At 44.5% G+C, this 15,401-nt stretch overlaps 1 protein-coding gene across 6 annotated transcripts in view; it reads left to right on the forward strand.

Annotated features, from left to right (window-relative positions):
- NEK4 (NIMA related kinase 4) overlaps positions 1-15,401 on the forward strand; it is a 57,878-nt gene that overhangs the window by 40,567 nt on the left and 1,910 nt on the right. Inside the window, exon 16 of one of the 6 annotated variants that reach the window (XR_008523202.2) lies at positions 14,138-14,534. The exons of 2 other annotated variants lie outside the window; for them this stretch is intronic. Coding sequence is in view for 3 of the 4 variants with exons in the window: in XM_054550361.2 (XP_054406336.1) it covers positions 41-136 (96 nt within the window). In the remaining variant the exon portion in view is untranslated. 6 annotated transcript variants of the gene reach the window in all.

A 15,401-nucleotide genomic window follows, 5' to 3' on the forward strand; every position in this document is an offset into this window, starting at 1 on the left:
TTCATAAGGGATATTCATATGCATTTCTCTTTTCCTGTAGTGTCCCTGTCTGGCCCCAGCACCAGGGCATTGTCGTCGGCCTCATAAAATGAACCAGGAATTACCCCTTCCTCCTCAACTCTCTGGAAAAGTTTGAGAAGGATTGGCATCAGTTCCTCTCCCAATGTTTGGTAGAATCACCAGCAAAGCCATCAGGTCTAGGACCTTTCCTTTTTGGGAGTTTGTTGATGATTGATTCATTCTCCTTACACTAGTTATGGGTCTATTCAGATTTTCTATTTCTTTGTGATTCAGTCTCAGTAGATTTTATGTTTCTAGGAATGTGTCCATTTCATCTAGGTTTATGCAACTTGTTGGCATACAGTTGTTCATAGTTCTCTGACGATTCTTTTTTATTTTATTTATTTATTTTTGAGATGGAGTCTCGCTCCGTCACCAAGCTGGAGTGCAGTGGTGCAATTTCAGCTCACTGCAATCTCTGCCTCCCGGTTTCAAGTGATTCTCCTGCCTCAGCCTCCCGAGTAGCTGGGATTACAGGCACATGCCACCACACCCAGCTAATTTTTGCATTTTTAGTAGAGATGGGGTTTCACTATGTTGGCCAGGAGGTCTTGATCTCCTGACCGCGTGATCCGCCCACCTCGGCTTCCCAAAGTGCTGGGATTACAGGCATGAGCCACCATGCCCAGCCAATTCTTTTTATTTCTGTAGAGCTGGTAGTAATGTATCCATTTTAATTTCTTATTTTGGTAATTTGAGTCTTTTTTTTTTTTTTGGCTAGTCAAGTGAAGCAAACTTTTTTTTTTTTTTTTGAGACAGTCTTGCTCAGCCGCCCAGGCTAGAGTGCAGTGGCATGATCTTGGCTCACTGCAACCGCCGTCTCCTGGGTTCAAGTGATTCTCCCATCTCAGCCTCCCAAGTAGCTGGGATTACAGGCAACCGCCATCATGCCTGGCTAATTTTTGTATCTTAGTAGAGATGGGGTTTCACCATGTTGGCCAGTCTGGTCTTGAACTCCTGACCTCAGGTGATCCACCCGCCTTGGCCTTCCAAAGTGCTAGGATTACAGGTGTGAGCCACCGTGCCTGCCCTTTTTTTTTTTTTAATTTAAAATATTTGAAACAGGCTTTCGCTCTATCCCCCAGGCTGGAGTGCAGTATCAGGGGAACCCGCCCCCAATATTTCAACGTAGGTTCTTTCTACTTTCCATAAGTGTCGGCCAGCTGAGAAATAAAGAGAAAGAGTACAAAGAGAGGAGTTTTACAGCTGGGCCTCTGGGGGTGACATCACATATCGGTAGGACCGTGATGCCCACCTGAGCCTTAAAACCAGCAAGTTTTTATTAAGGATTTCAAAAGGGGAGGGGTGTACAAACAGGGAGTAGGTCACAAAGATCACATGCTTCAAAGGGCAAAAGGCAGAACAAATATCACATGCTTCTGAGGAAACAGGACAAGGGCAAAATCAGAACTACTGATAAGGGTCTATCTTCAGCTGTGCACATATTGTCTTCATAAACATCTTAAACAACAGAAAACACGGTTCGAGAGCAGAGAACCGGTCTGACCACAAATTTACCAGGGCGGAGTTTTTCCCCCACCCTAACAAGCCTGAGGGTACTGCAGGAGACCAGGGCGTATTTCAGTCCTTATCTCAACCGCATAAGACAGACACTCCCAGAGCAGCCATTTATAGACCTCCCCCTAGGAATGCATTTCTTCCCAGGGTATTAATTATTAATATTCCTTGCTAGGAAAAGAATTTAGTGATATCTTTCCTACTTGCACGTCCGTTTATAGGCTCTCTGCAAGAAGAAAAATATAGCTCTATTTTGCCTGACCCCTCAGGCAGTCAGACCTTATGGTTGTCTTCCCTTGTTCCCTGAAAATTGCTGTTATTCTGTTCTTTTTCAAGGTGCACTGATTTCATATTGTTCAAACACACATGTTTTACAATCAATTTGAACAGTTAACACAATTATCGCAGTGGTCCTGAGGTGACGTACATCCTCATCTTAGGAAGATAACAGGATTAAGAGATTAAAGTAAAACAGGTGTAAGAAATTATAAAAGTATTATTTGGGAACTGATAAATGTCCATGAAATCTTCACAATTTATGTTCCTCTGCCGTGGCTCCAGCCGGTCCTTCTGTTCGGAGTCCCTGACTTCCTGCAACAGTGCAGTGGTGCAATTTTGGCTCGCTGCAACCTCTACCTCCCAGGCTCAAGTGATCCTCCCACCTCAGCCTCTAGAATAGCTGGGACTACAGGCGTGGGGCACCACGTGCAGCTAATTATTTTTGTACTTTTTGTAGAGATGGGCTTTCACTGTGTTCCCCAGGCTGGTCTTGAACTCTTGGGCTCAAGTGATCCGCCTGTGTCAGCCTCCTAAAGTACTGGGGTTACAGGTGTGAGCTACTATGCCTGGCACCTTAATTTTTTAAATTTTTTGTAGAAACAGGGTCTGTCGATATTGCCCAGGCTGGTCTCAAACTCCTGACCTCATGCAATCCTCTCATCTATGTCTCCCAAAGTGCTGGGATTACAGTCATTGGCCACCGTGCCCAGCCCAAGATCTTTCTGTTTTAATGTAAGTGTTTACAGCTATAAATTCCCACCTTAGCACTGCTTTTGCTTAATTCCAAAGGTTTCGGTATATTGTTTTTTATTTTCATTTGTCTCTAAGTATTTTCTAATTTTCCTTTTGATTTCTTCTTTGATCCATTGGTGATTTAAGAGTGTGTTATTTAGACTGGGCACAGTGGCTTATGCCTGTAATCCCAGCACTTTGGGAGGCTGAAGTGGGTGGATTACTTGAGGTCAGGAGTTCACACCAGCCTGTCCAACCTGTGAAACCCTGTCTCTACTAAAAATACAAAAATTAGCTGGTTGTGGTGTTGGGCACCTGTGATCCCAGCTACTCAAGAGGCTGAAGCAGAATTGCTTGAACCTGGGAGGTGGAGGTTGGAGTGAGCCGAGGTCACACTACCACACTCCAGCCTGGGTGACTCCATCTCAAAAACAAAAAGTGTTATTTGGTTCCCACAAATTTGGGAATTTTAGTTTTCCTTGTTACTGATTTCTAACTTCATCCCACTGTGGTTGGAGAAGATATTCTGTGTGCTATCTTTTCTTTAAAATCTATTGAGACAATTTGTGGTCTATCCTGGAGAATGACCCATGGGCACTTGAGAAGAATGCATATTCTATTGTTAGGTAAAGAATTTTAGATGTAGGTCAGGCGCGGTGGCTCACGCCTGTAATCCCAGCATTTTGGGAGGCTGAGGCTGGTGTATCACCCAAGGTCAGGAGTTCAAGACCAGCCTGACCAGCATGGTGAAACTCTGTCTCTACTAAAAATACAAAATTAGCCAGGCATGGTGGTGCACACCTGTAATCTCAGCTACCAGAGAGGCTGAGGCAGGAGAATCGCTTGAACCCGGGAGGCAGAGGTTGTGGTGAGCTAAGATCGAGCCATTGCACTCTAGCCTGGGCAACAAGAGTGAAACTCTGTCTCAAAAAAAAAAAAAAAAAAAAAAGAGTTTTAGATGCCTGTTAGATGTAGTTGGTTTACTGCATTGTTCAAGTCCTCTTATTTATTTATTTGAGACGGAGTCTCACTCTGTCACCCAGGCTGGAGTGCAGTGGCGCCATCTCAGCTCACTGCAACCTCCACCTCCCAGGTGCAAGCAGTTCTCTGCCTCGGCCTTCGAGTAGCTGGGACTACAGACACCTGCCACCACGCCCAGATAATTTTTGTATTTTTAGTAGAGATGGGGTTTCACCATCTTGGCCAGGCAGGTCTTGAACTCCTGACCTTGTGATCCACCTGCCTCAGCCTCCCAAAGTTCTGGGATTACAGGTGTGAGCCACTGTGCCCGGTCAAGTCCTCTGTTTTTTTTTTTTTTTTTTTTTTTTTGGGACGGAGTCTCGCTCTGTTGCCCAGGCTGGAGTGCAGTGGCGTGATCTCAGCCCACTGCAAGCTCTACCTCCCGGATTCACAGCATTCTCCTGCCTCAGTCTCCCCAGTGGCTGGGTCTACAGGTGCCCGCCACCATGCCCAGCTAATTTTTTTGTATTTTTAATAGAGATGGGGTTTCACCGTGTTAGCCAGGATAGTGTCAATCTCCTGAGCTCGTTATCTGCCTGCCTTGGCCTCCCAAAGTGCTGGGATTATAGGCGTGAGCCAGCACGCCCAGCCCCAAGTCCTCCATTTTCTTAATTATCTTCTGCCAGGTTGTTCTGTCCATTATTGAGAGTGGGGTATTAAAGTCTGCAACTATTAGTCATGGTTTGTTTTTTACACCTAAAAACAAACCATCAATATCCTCATTTGTACATTTAGGTGCATAAATGTTAATAATTGTTCTAATCTTCTTGCTGTATATGTCTCCTTTTTTGTCTCTTATAACCTTTTTTTAATTTAAAGACTATTTTGTCTGATATTTGTAAAGCCATCCCTAATCTCCTTTGGTTACAATTTATGTGAAATATTTTTTTCAAAATTTTTACTTGCAATCTTTTTGTGTCTTTAGATATAGAATCTCTTATAGATAGCATATAGGTGGATTCTGTGTTTTTTTTAAATCCATTCTGCCAATTTCTATCTTTGGAGGGTTTAATCCATTTACATTTAAAGTAATTATTGATAAGGAGGGATTTACGTTATTTTACTAATTTATGTTCTGTATGCATTATAGTTTTTTAATTCCTTATTTCCTGCATTACTGTCTTCTTTTGTGTTTAGTTTATTTTTTTGTAGTGAAAAATTTTAATATAATATGTAACATGTCCTGTAACTGTTTTCTCTGTGATTACCATGGAGATTATATTTAATGTCCTAAAATTATAATACTCTAGTTTGAATTTATGCCAGCTTAACTTCAATAACATACAAAAACTCTACCTTTTAACAGCTCTGCCCCAACTCCTTCTAGTTATTGATGTCACAAAAGTATATCTTTGTACATTATATGTTGTTTTTTTTTTGAGAGAGAGTCTTGCTCTGTTGCCCAGGCTGGAGTGCAGTGGCGCAGTCTCGGCTCACTGCAAGCTCCGCCTCCCAGGTTCACTCCATTCTCCTGCCTCAGCCTCCCGAGTAGCTGGGATTACAGGCGCCCGCCACCATGCCTGGCTAATTTTTTTTTGTATTTTTAGTAGAGACGGGGTTTCACCATGTTAGCCAGGATGGTCTCGATCTCCTGACCTCGTGATCCACCCACCTCAGCCTCCCAAAGTGCTGGGATTACAGGCGTGAGCCACGGTGCCCGGCCTATACATTGTATGTTTAAAAACAGGATCTAAAAATTGGTTTTTAAAATGCATTAGTCTCTTAAATTGTATGGAAAACAAAATGTGGAATTGCAAACCAAAGTTACAGTAATATTAGCTTTTAGTCTAATTGTTTTGTAATGTATTAGCCTCTTAAATCTTGTAGAAAACAAAAAAAGAAATTACAAACAGTTGTTACAATAATACTAGCTTTTATAGTTGCCCATCTGTTTACCTTTACCAAAGAGATTTCTTTTACAAATATATTTTTTATTGTTAATCAACAAATCATAATTGTGCGTATTTATAGAGTACAATGTGATGTTCTGATATATGTACACAATGTGGTTTGATTAAATCAAGCTAATCAACATATCAGTCACCTCAAGTATTTATCATTTTGTTGTGATGAGGACATTTGAAATTCTCTTAGCAATTTTGAAATATGTAATACATTATTATTAAATGTAGTCACCATGTTGTGCAGTGTTATCTCAAAATACTTACTCCTGCTGTATAACTGAACCTTGTACCCTTTGACCAACACCTGCCCATTCTCCCCACCCTTAGGCCTCTGGTAAACACCATTCTCCTGTCTGTTCCTATGAATTTGATTAATCTGATTGTTTTTAGAGATTTTTCGTTCTTCATAAAGCTTCAAGTTATTTATTGTCATTTCCTTTCAACCCACAGAATTCCCTTGAATATTTCTGATAGGGAAGATCTAGTGTTAATCAGATTTATCTGGAAATGTCTTGATTTCTCCCTCACTTTTGAAGGGCATTTTTGCCAGATACAGTATTCTTGGTATTTTTTCTTTTAGCATTTTGAATATATTAGCACACTGCTTTCTGGCCTCCACAGTTCCTGATGAAAAAACCCGTTGGTAATCTTATCCTTTGTATGTGATAAGTTGCTTCTCTCATGCCGTCTTCGGGATTCTCTCTTTGTCTTTGTCTTTTGACAGTTTGTGTGTGTGTGTGTGTGTGTGTGTGTGTGTGTGTGTGTGTTTTAAGACAAAGTCTCACTGTCCCCAGGGTGGAGTGCAGTGGCGCCATCTTGGCTCACTGCAACCTCTGTCTCCCGGGTTCAAGCAATTTTTGTGACTCAGCCTCCTGTGTAGCTGGAATCACAGGCATGTGGCATCACATGGGGCTAATTTTAGTATTTTAGTAGAGACAGGGTTTCACCATGTCATCCAGGTTGGTCTTGAACTCCTGACCTCAAGTAATCCACCCACCGTGGCCTCCCAAAGTGCTAGGATAACAGGTGTGAGCCACTGAGCCTGGCCGTGTCTTTTTACAGTTTGATTATAATGTATTTCAGTTAGACTCTTGAGTTCATCCTACTTGGAGTTTGTTGAGCCTCTTGGATGTTTGTATTTATTTTGTCTTTTAAATATTTGTCTTTCATCAAACTTGTGAATTTTTCAGCTATTATTTCTTCAGATCATTTATCTGATCCCCTCTCTCTCCTCTTTCTCTGGGACTCCCACATTGCTTACGTTGGGCTGCTTGATGGTGTTCTATAGGTCCTTTAAGCTCTGTTCACTTTCTGTATTCTTTTTTCTTCCTGTTTTTCAGACTTGATACTTTTAATTATCCTATCTTCAAGTTCACTATTTCTTTCTTCTCCTTGCTCAGATCTGCTTTTTCATTGCAGTTATTGTACTTTTCATCTTCAGAATTTCTTTTTTTCAGACCGGGCATGGTGGCTCATGCCTGTAATCCCAGCACTTTGGGAGGCTGAGCCAGGCAGATGACTTAAGGTCAGGAGTTCGACCAGCCTGACCAACATGGTAAAACCCCGTCTACACTAAAAGTACAACAATTAGGCACGGTGGCATGCACCTGTAATTCCAGCTACACAGGAGGCTGAGACACGAGAATCGCTTGAACCTGGGAGATGGAGGTCACAGGTTCTACTGCCCTTCAGCCTGGGTGATAAAGCAAGACTCCATCTCAAAAAAAAAAAAATTATTTTTTTCTTTTCATGTCTTTCTCTTTACTGATATTTGTTTTATTTATACATCATTTTATTTTATTTTGAGACAGGGTCTCCTTCTGTCTGGAGTGCAGTGGTGCAATGACAGCTCCCTGCAGCCTCAAACTTCCTGGGCACAAGTGATCCTCCCGCCTTAGCTTCTCAAGTGGCTGGAACTGCAGGCACGTGCCACCATACTTAGCTAATTTTAAAATTTTTTTGTAGAGACAGGGTCTCGTTATGTTGCCCAGACTGGTCTCAAACACCTGGTCTCAACTAATCCTCCTGCCTTGACTTCCCAAAGTACTTACATTTCAGGTGTGAGCCACTATGCCTGGCCACATAATTACATAACTTTTTTTTTCTGAGACAGAGTCTTGCTCTGTCGCTCAGGCTAGAGGGCAATGGAATAGTCATGGCTCACTGCAGCCTGGGCTGAGGTCATCCTCCCACCTCAGCCTCCCAGGTAGCCAGGACTGTAGGAGCATGCCACCACACCCAGCTAGTTTTTTTGTACATTTTGTAGAGACGGGGTTTCGCCATGTTACCCAGGCTGCTCTCAAACTCCTGGCCTCAAGCAATCTGCCTGCCTCAGCCTCCCAGAATCCTGTGATTACAGGCGTGAGTCATCGTGCCCGGCCACGTCATTTTCTAATAAGTCTGCCATCTGATCTTAGGGACAATTTCTATTGATTTCTTTAGTTTTTTTCCTTTGAATGGTCCATACTTTGTTTCTTTTTATGCCTTGTGGTTTTTTGTTTTTGTTTTCAAACTGGACATTTGAGTTTTTATCATGTGATAATTTAGGGGTCCTCCAAGCCAGTGATGTAGGATTTACTTCTCAGTCACTCTGCAAGCCAGGGACCTCTGGCTGGCCATGCCCCACCCAGGCCTCGCTCGGACATGCTGGTGTGCCCCAGCTCGCTTGTGTTATAGCTTGTACCCACGTTCAGCAGTTTCCGAGCTCTTGGACCTTGCCCAAGAAGAACGAGGATACGCTGGATGTTGAAGGGTGAGGAGGGTGGAGAAGAATTTTATTGAGTGATGAAACAGCTATCAGCAGAGAGCAAAGTTTGTGAGCATGGCTATGGAGCTGTGGGTGGAGACAATGGCACTCTTCTGAGTGATACCCCTACTTTAGAAACTTAGCACTCGGTTTTGGAGGGAGATGGGGCAGTAGCCTCTGGTCTTCTTGGCATACTTGGCATACTTCTTGGCATTTCACTAACATGGAATCTTCACTTTATGGTCTGGGGAAGAGGTGATTTGGGGCCCCATAATTTTTTTTTTTTTTTTTTGAGATGGAGTCTTGCTTTGTCACCCAGGCTGTAGTGCAGAGGTGCGATCTCAGCTCACTGCAACCTCTGCCTGCTGGATTCAGGTGACTCTCCTACCTCAGCCTCCCAAGTAGCTGGGATTATAGGCACTCACCACCACACCCAGCCAATTTTTGTATTTTTAGTAGAGACGCGGTTTCACCATGTTGGCCAGGCTGGGTCTCAAACTCCTGACCTCAAGTGATCCACCCACCTCGGTCTCCCAAAGTGCTAGGATTACAGGTGTGAGCCAACACATCTGGCCTGGGCCCCATAATTTTTAGCAGTCCTGTACCCAAAGTAGAACCTACATCCTAGTACCCTGGGCTAGGTGGAAGAAGGGAGCTCCCACTTCTTGCCTGCACCCTCCTGAAATGTAGCCTCAACGACAGGCAGCAGGATGAGATCTGCCAATGTCCTGCCCTCCCAAGAAGATAACCTTTGAACTGGAAGTTGCAGGGAAACAAAGGCCTGTGTTCTTGCCTTCACTGGCCTGGAGTAGAATTTTTGTCTCACTTAGGTGGGGTGGAGAAAGGTGGCAGTTGGTCATGATTCACATACCACTGACTCTTACTGTTCTTACCAAAGTTTAGATTTTCCCAAATAAATGTTTCTTCTGTCAAAAGACAAAATTATAACACATTTTGTTTAAAGATCTCAATTGGGTTTATTGTGATTCTAGCATTGGGCAACACTTCATTCTATAAAATAGAGTAAGTGTTCTAATGAGTGAAGCAGAGGAGATTGGCTTTATAGACAGAAAAGGGGTTGGATAAAGAAGAAAAAAAGAACAAAAAGGGGATTGGCCTCAGTTAATAGGGTTGCTCCAGAAAAAAAGTGGATTGGTCATTTTAGGGTGGGGACAGGGAGACAGATTAATGGAAAAATAAGCTGATTGGTTAACCTCAGGTTACTTCAGATGAAAGATTAAAACAGAGAGAGCTTCATACGACGTCAGTTGAAACTGGCCTCTTTGGGAAATTAGGCTGTTACCTCTTTCATTCTCTTGATTTCTTGAAAGGCCAGATGACAGCTCAATTTTGGTTTGGTGAGCATGAGTGACTCCATTATGATTTTTAGTCTGGACAGTTGGGCCTAGTGTTACGAGATCTTTGGGGTGTCACTTTTCTGGCCAGAAACGTCTATGGCTGATGGCGCCTTTGCCTGAGTTTTACTTGGGCCCACTGGGCTTGTTCTGTCCATGGCCTGGCATTGCACTATATTACCAGCCTGTATCCCACACCTGCCAAGGGAGAGTCAGGCATGGAGCGGCGACGGGTGTGGGAGTGAGCATGGGGTCCAGCCACTGTGCATTCAGACACGCTAGTTGCTGCAGCGGGGCAGGCAGCTCCAGGTGCTGGCATGGGTACTGGTCCTCTGCGAAGCTACAGCCAGACCAGGTGCACCTCAAGCAGCTTCCACTGCTGGCACCGGGGAACACTGGGGAAGCTTGGAGATGCCAGGAACCACAGTGCCCCAAAGAGGAAGTCACAGCACTGGCTTGGGGAGCTCCCAGGTCTGGGCTCCTTGAAGGGCCACAGCTCTTCTCTCCTCTTCACATGCAACGTGGTGAGAAAGGGGCATGTTTCAGCTCCTAACATGTTTGTTTACAGTTCTTTTAGCCTTCACCATTCATGGGTCCCGAGTTCTTGTCCTGTGACCAGGAAGAGGTATGCGGACAAGTACAGGGTAAGCAAGAGGAAGAGGAGTTTCTTTGAGAGAACAGCTCAGGCTGGACGTGGTGGCTCACGCCTGTAATCCCAGCACTTTGGGAGGCCGAGGTGGGTGGATCATGAGGTCAGGAGTTCGAGACCAGCCTGGCCAACATGGTGAAACCCCATCTCTACTAAAAATACCAAAAAAAATTAGCTGGGCCTGATGGCATGTGCCTGTAATCCCAGCTACTGGGCAGGCTGAGGCAAGAGAATCACTTGAACCCAGGAGGCAGAGGTTGCAGTGAGCCATGATCGTGCCACTGCACTCCAGCCTGGGTGACAGAGCAAGGCTCCGTCTCAGAAAAAAAAGAGAGAACAGCTCAGACGAGATCTGCAAGGGGCACCTCATTTCCATAGACAGGGTGTCTCGTGGAGTATTCAGCCCCACTCGTCTTGATGAGTATTGAGCTCTCAGCAGAGGGTAGCTCCTCTCTGCAGCTGGCCGTCCCATTGTCTGTTCTGCTCTGGCTGAGCCCAGGGCTTTTAAGGGGACTTAAACAGGAGGAAGTACCTGCTGATTGGTCCATGGGTAGGCCCAGAAAAGGCACCACAAGTTCCCACTCTGCTCTATGGGACTAGCAGCCTGGTCCCCAGCCTTCACTCCCTCCCTGGCCCGAAGGTGGGGCCTCACCGGGGACCCGCCCCCTTCTGCCCAGTAGCCTGTCTGCCTCCTGCTCGGCGGCCCAGGCTGCTCATGCCACGCCACGGTACACGTGCAGGCCAGTGCCAAACTGCCCTCCGCTCCCCCTCAGCTTACTCTCCCCATCCTGCGCTTGTTGGAGCCCAAAGTCCGGAGGGGGACAAAGTGGCAGGGGGCTGGTGTGTCATTGCTGCCCCAAACATGCGCACACCTGGCCAGGCTTTCACCGGGCCTGGGCCTACCCCGCTCTGAGATTGGAGCTGGGGGTGGGGGTAATAGGGAGAGGCCAGGCAGTGGGAACAGACACCCCCGAGCCTGCGGGGGCAGTTGGGGCCGCTCGGGCCTGGCTCTGCCTTGGGGCACCTCTCTGCCTGCCCCTTTGCGCCCGACCACGCTTCTCCCCCACCGGCAGGTGACAGCCTGGCCCCATCCTAGCAACCTCCAGAGCAGTGGGCTCTGGGCGGGGCTCCCAGGGGTGGGCTCTGGGGACTGTGCTTCCTCCCCTTGCCCTCGCCACAGCTGAAGCAGGTGTCCGGAGTGGTGGAGGGTCCGGGCCTGGGGGCGGGTCCCGACCATGCGAAGGTGGGCGTGGCCTGGTCAGCTGCTTCAGGGGCGCGGGGCACAGGTTCCAGTGGTGCCACTGCTCTTCTGCAGCTGCTCCTGCCATCACCGCTCACACATCCCTGCTGCTGCCAGCGCGATGGTAGCGGCTGCTCCGGATGGCCCGCGACTGCCATCAGTAGTGCAGGAGTTTAGTCCAAAACAATGGCCTCCTATAATTTTTATTTAAAAATTCGAATGTCATTTTCTCTTAGCACCATTTCCAGAGACTTTGTTTTTTTGAGTTGCTCTGTAGCCCGGGCTGGAGTGTAGTGGCATGATCACGGCTCACTGCAGTCTCTGCCTCCCCAGCTCAAGTCCTGAGGCTGCCTCCCACCTCAGCCTCCCAAGTACCTAGGACTACAGGTGCACACCACCACACCTGGCTAATTTTTTGTAGTCTTTGTAGAGACAAAGTTTCACCATGTTGCCTAGGCTGGTCTTGAACTCCTGAGCTCAAGGGATCAACCCGCTTTGGCCTTGCAAAGTGCTGGAATTACAGATGTGAGCCATGGTACCTGGCCACTGAGGGTGGTGGGAGGTTTACAGAGCTCCTTATGGTGTCATGCTGGATGTGGAGTCAAACAGGATTACATTTTATATTTAATTGTTATGTCTTTTTAAATTTGAAACATTTCCTCACTTTGTTTTTCCTGACTTTGACTTTTTTTTTTTTTTTTTTTTTTGAGAGGGAGTTTTGCTCTTGTTGCCCAGGCTGGAGTGCAATGGTGCGATCTTGGCTCACCGCAACCTCCGCCTCCCGGGTTCAAGTGATTCTCCTGCCTCAGCCTCCTGAGTAGCTGGGATTACAGGCATGCGCCACCACGCCCGGCTAATTTTGTATTTTTAGTAGAGACGGGGTTTCTCCATGTTGGTCAGGATGGTCTTGAACTCCCGACCTCAGGTGATCCGCCTGCCTCGGCCTTCCAAAGTGCTGGGATTACTGGCGTGAGCTACTAGTAATGCCTGGCTGACTTTGACATTTTTGAGGAGTAGGGGCCTTATGTTTATTTTATTTTTTGCAGCATAGAATAATTTATTGCAAAAGAAAAATAATATTTTGAAAGTTAAGTGCAGAATAGGCAGTACACCCTGAGAGACAGAGAAATCAGGGCAGGCTGCTCATAAGGATGAGACAGCCTGGGCTGTGTGTTTTATAAAATGTCCCTTGGTTTGGATTTTTCCAATGTTTTCTCATGAATAGATTTAGGTTATACATTTTTGGCAGGAATACCACAGAAGTGATATGCCCTCAGTGCATTGTATCAGGAGGTTCACAGTATCTGTTTAACATACTAGGTGTTATTTTAATTTTGAACAGTTCTTTCCACAAGCATACATTGAATGTCACATAGTACTTTTTTTATTACTGGTCAGGTTGAATTTTATGTATGCTAATGATATGGAAGGGGGACAGGGAAGTACTGGGTAAGGGAGGGCGTGGCCTCTGGCTAGGGCTCCACCCTCAGATCTGTGCCGATGGACCTAGGCGAGAACAGGCACTGCTGGTTCGTGCCCAAATGTTGCATTTCCCAAGACCACCCTGGCCTGCCACTCCCCCATCCTGTGCCTATAAAAACCCCCGAGACCCTTGCAGGAACACAGATAAGAGGTTGGATGTTGAGAGGAACACATTCGCAGAAAAAGACACAAGCAGCTGGACATTGAGAGGACGTCGAGGGGAGCATGCCAGCGGAAGAGCACACTGACAGATGCCAGTATGCCAGCAGGCCATCGACCAGCAGAACAAGGTGGAGTTTGGCCAGGGTAGCTGGAGGAGAACCCGGTCCGCCGAGCTGGCAGACTCCAGGGGACAACCATCTCCCTTCTGGTTCCCGCATCTGCTGAGAGCTACTTTCACTCAATAAAACCTTGCACTCATTCTCCAAGCCCACGTGTGATCTGATTCTTCCGGTCCACCAAGGCAAGAACCCAGGGATACAAGAGCCCTCTGTCCTTGCGATAGGGCAAGGGTCTAATTGAGCTAACACAAGCTGCCTACAGATGGCTAAACTAAAAGAGCACCCTGTAACACACACCCACTGGGGCTTCAGCTGTAAACATTCACCACTAGACACTACCATGGGGTCAGAGCCCCACAGCCTGCCTGTCTGTATGGTCCCCTGGAGGTTTGAGCAGTGGGGCACTGAAGAAGCAAGCCACACCCCCATCGCACGCCCTGCAAGGAGGACAAGGGAACTTTTCCCATTTCACTAAGTGGTTATTTATATGATTATTTTGTAAATATATGGGATTTACATTTACATACATATATAAATGAATTTGCTGAATTATCTATGAAATTGATTTTGTTTTAACCTATTCTAATATTGTTAGGTTTTATTGATTCAAAGAACTCTTTATATACGAATGCTATTAATCCTTTGGCATGAAAGTTGCAAATGTTTTCCCTAGTTTATTGTTTGTTTGCTCTTTAATTTCTTACGACTTTTCAAAACATCTTGAAGTTTAAAATTTTTATGTAAACTGAACTATTAGTATTTTCCTGTATGGTTTCCACCTTGGATATCATGCTTAGAAAAGCCCTTCCTCTAAGATTACAGAAATATTTTTTCCTACTACATACTGATTTTCTTTTTGTTTCTCAAATAGGTACGTTTGCGGGAGCACATGGGTGAAAAGTATACAACTTACAGTGTGAAAGCTCGCCAGTTGAAATTTTTTGAAGAAAACATGAATTTTTGAGCGTTTGTCCTAATCTGCTGCCAGAATTAAAGACCTATTTTTAGAGGTTTTTGGCTTAAAAAACAAGGGCAAACAGTCATTTGGAAGCCATTCACCACTGTTTTATATCTCTTTTTTATATCTCTTTGCGATTTTCCTACAGAAAAGAAATTGGACAGAACAGAATAATATGAAGCAGGATCATGAAAGAAAAAAAACTTTGGCTTTCGTATTCTCTTTATGAGGACAAATCTATTCTTTGTTTGATTACTGTTTACTGAGCCTTAATCCACCAAGTTTGTATTTAGAATTTTATTTTTTTAAGGTACTAATTAACTTAAACACAGAGCTATAAAATGCTGGATTGAAAATTTTATATTGTAATGTAGAGATAAAAGCAATAGGAGAAACAAATGACATAATATGTCGTCATAATTCCTGCTATTGTTAATAACCTTAAGGAGTAGTTGATAAATTATAAAATTTTAAAAAGTCAATTCACAGTTTTAGACATAGATTTAAAGAATATGAAGTTCTATCTAGTACTTGAGCAGCTGAATTTCTTTTCTACACATTGATGGACTTTTAATATTTTATTCTCATTTAATATAAACCTCATCTAGGGTATATACAAATTAAAACTGAGACACATTGGCTTTGTAAATCAGTATGTTTTTACATAATGGTTTTGTTAGATTTATTTTTCCATCAGTGAAAACATTTCTTAAACACAAATTTCATTTCCATTTAAGCAATTTGTAAGCAAAGTCCAGGTCCATTTAGTTTTTGGATATATTTAATGTTTGTCTCCTGAAGTTTGTCTTCATGTACTCTAAGATATTAGTTGTCTTTCCATGTTTTAAATGTATGATTATATAGCACATATTTTATTAGTTGTTTAATAAGAGGTAATACCTATCTAGGAAAGAAATTTTATGAAGTTAAATATAAGTCTTGAATAGTACATTTTCACTTCTGTATTCGAGGGACTCTAAAAATAAATATTGCTCCAGAAATGTTTTCAGGTGTTTTTTTTTTGAGATAGAGTTTCACTCTGTCAGTCAGGCTGGAGTGCAGTGGCATGATCTCAACTCACGGCAACCTCCACTTCTGGGGTTCAAGTGATACTCCTGCCTGAGCCTCCCTAGTAGCTGAGACCACAGGCGTGTGCCACCACACCTGGCTAGTTTTT

This window comes from Pongo abelii, chromosome 2 (assembly GCF_028885655.2).
Source record: "Pongo abelii isolate AG06213 chromosome 2, NHGRI_mPonAbe1-v2.0_pri, whole genome shotgun sequence".
NCBI classification, from domain to species: Eukaryota; Metazoa; Chordata; class Mammalia; order Primates; family Hominidae; genus Pongo; species Pongo abelii.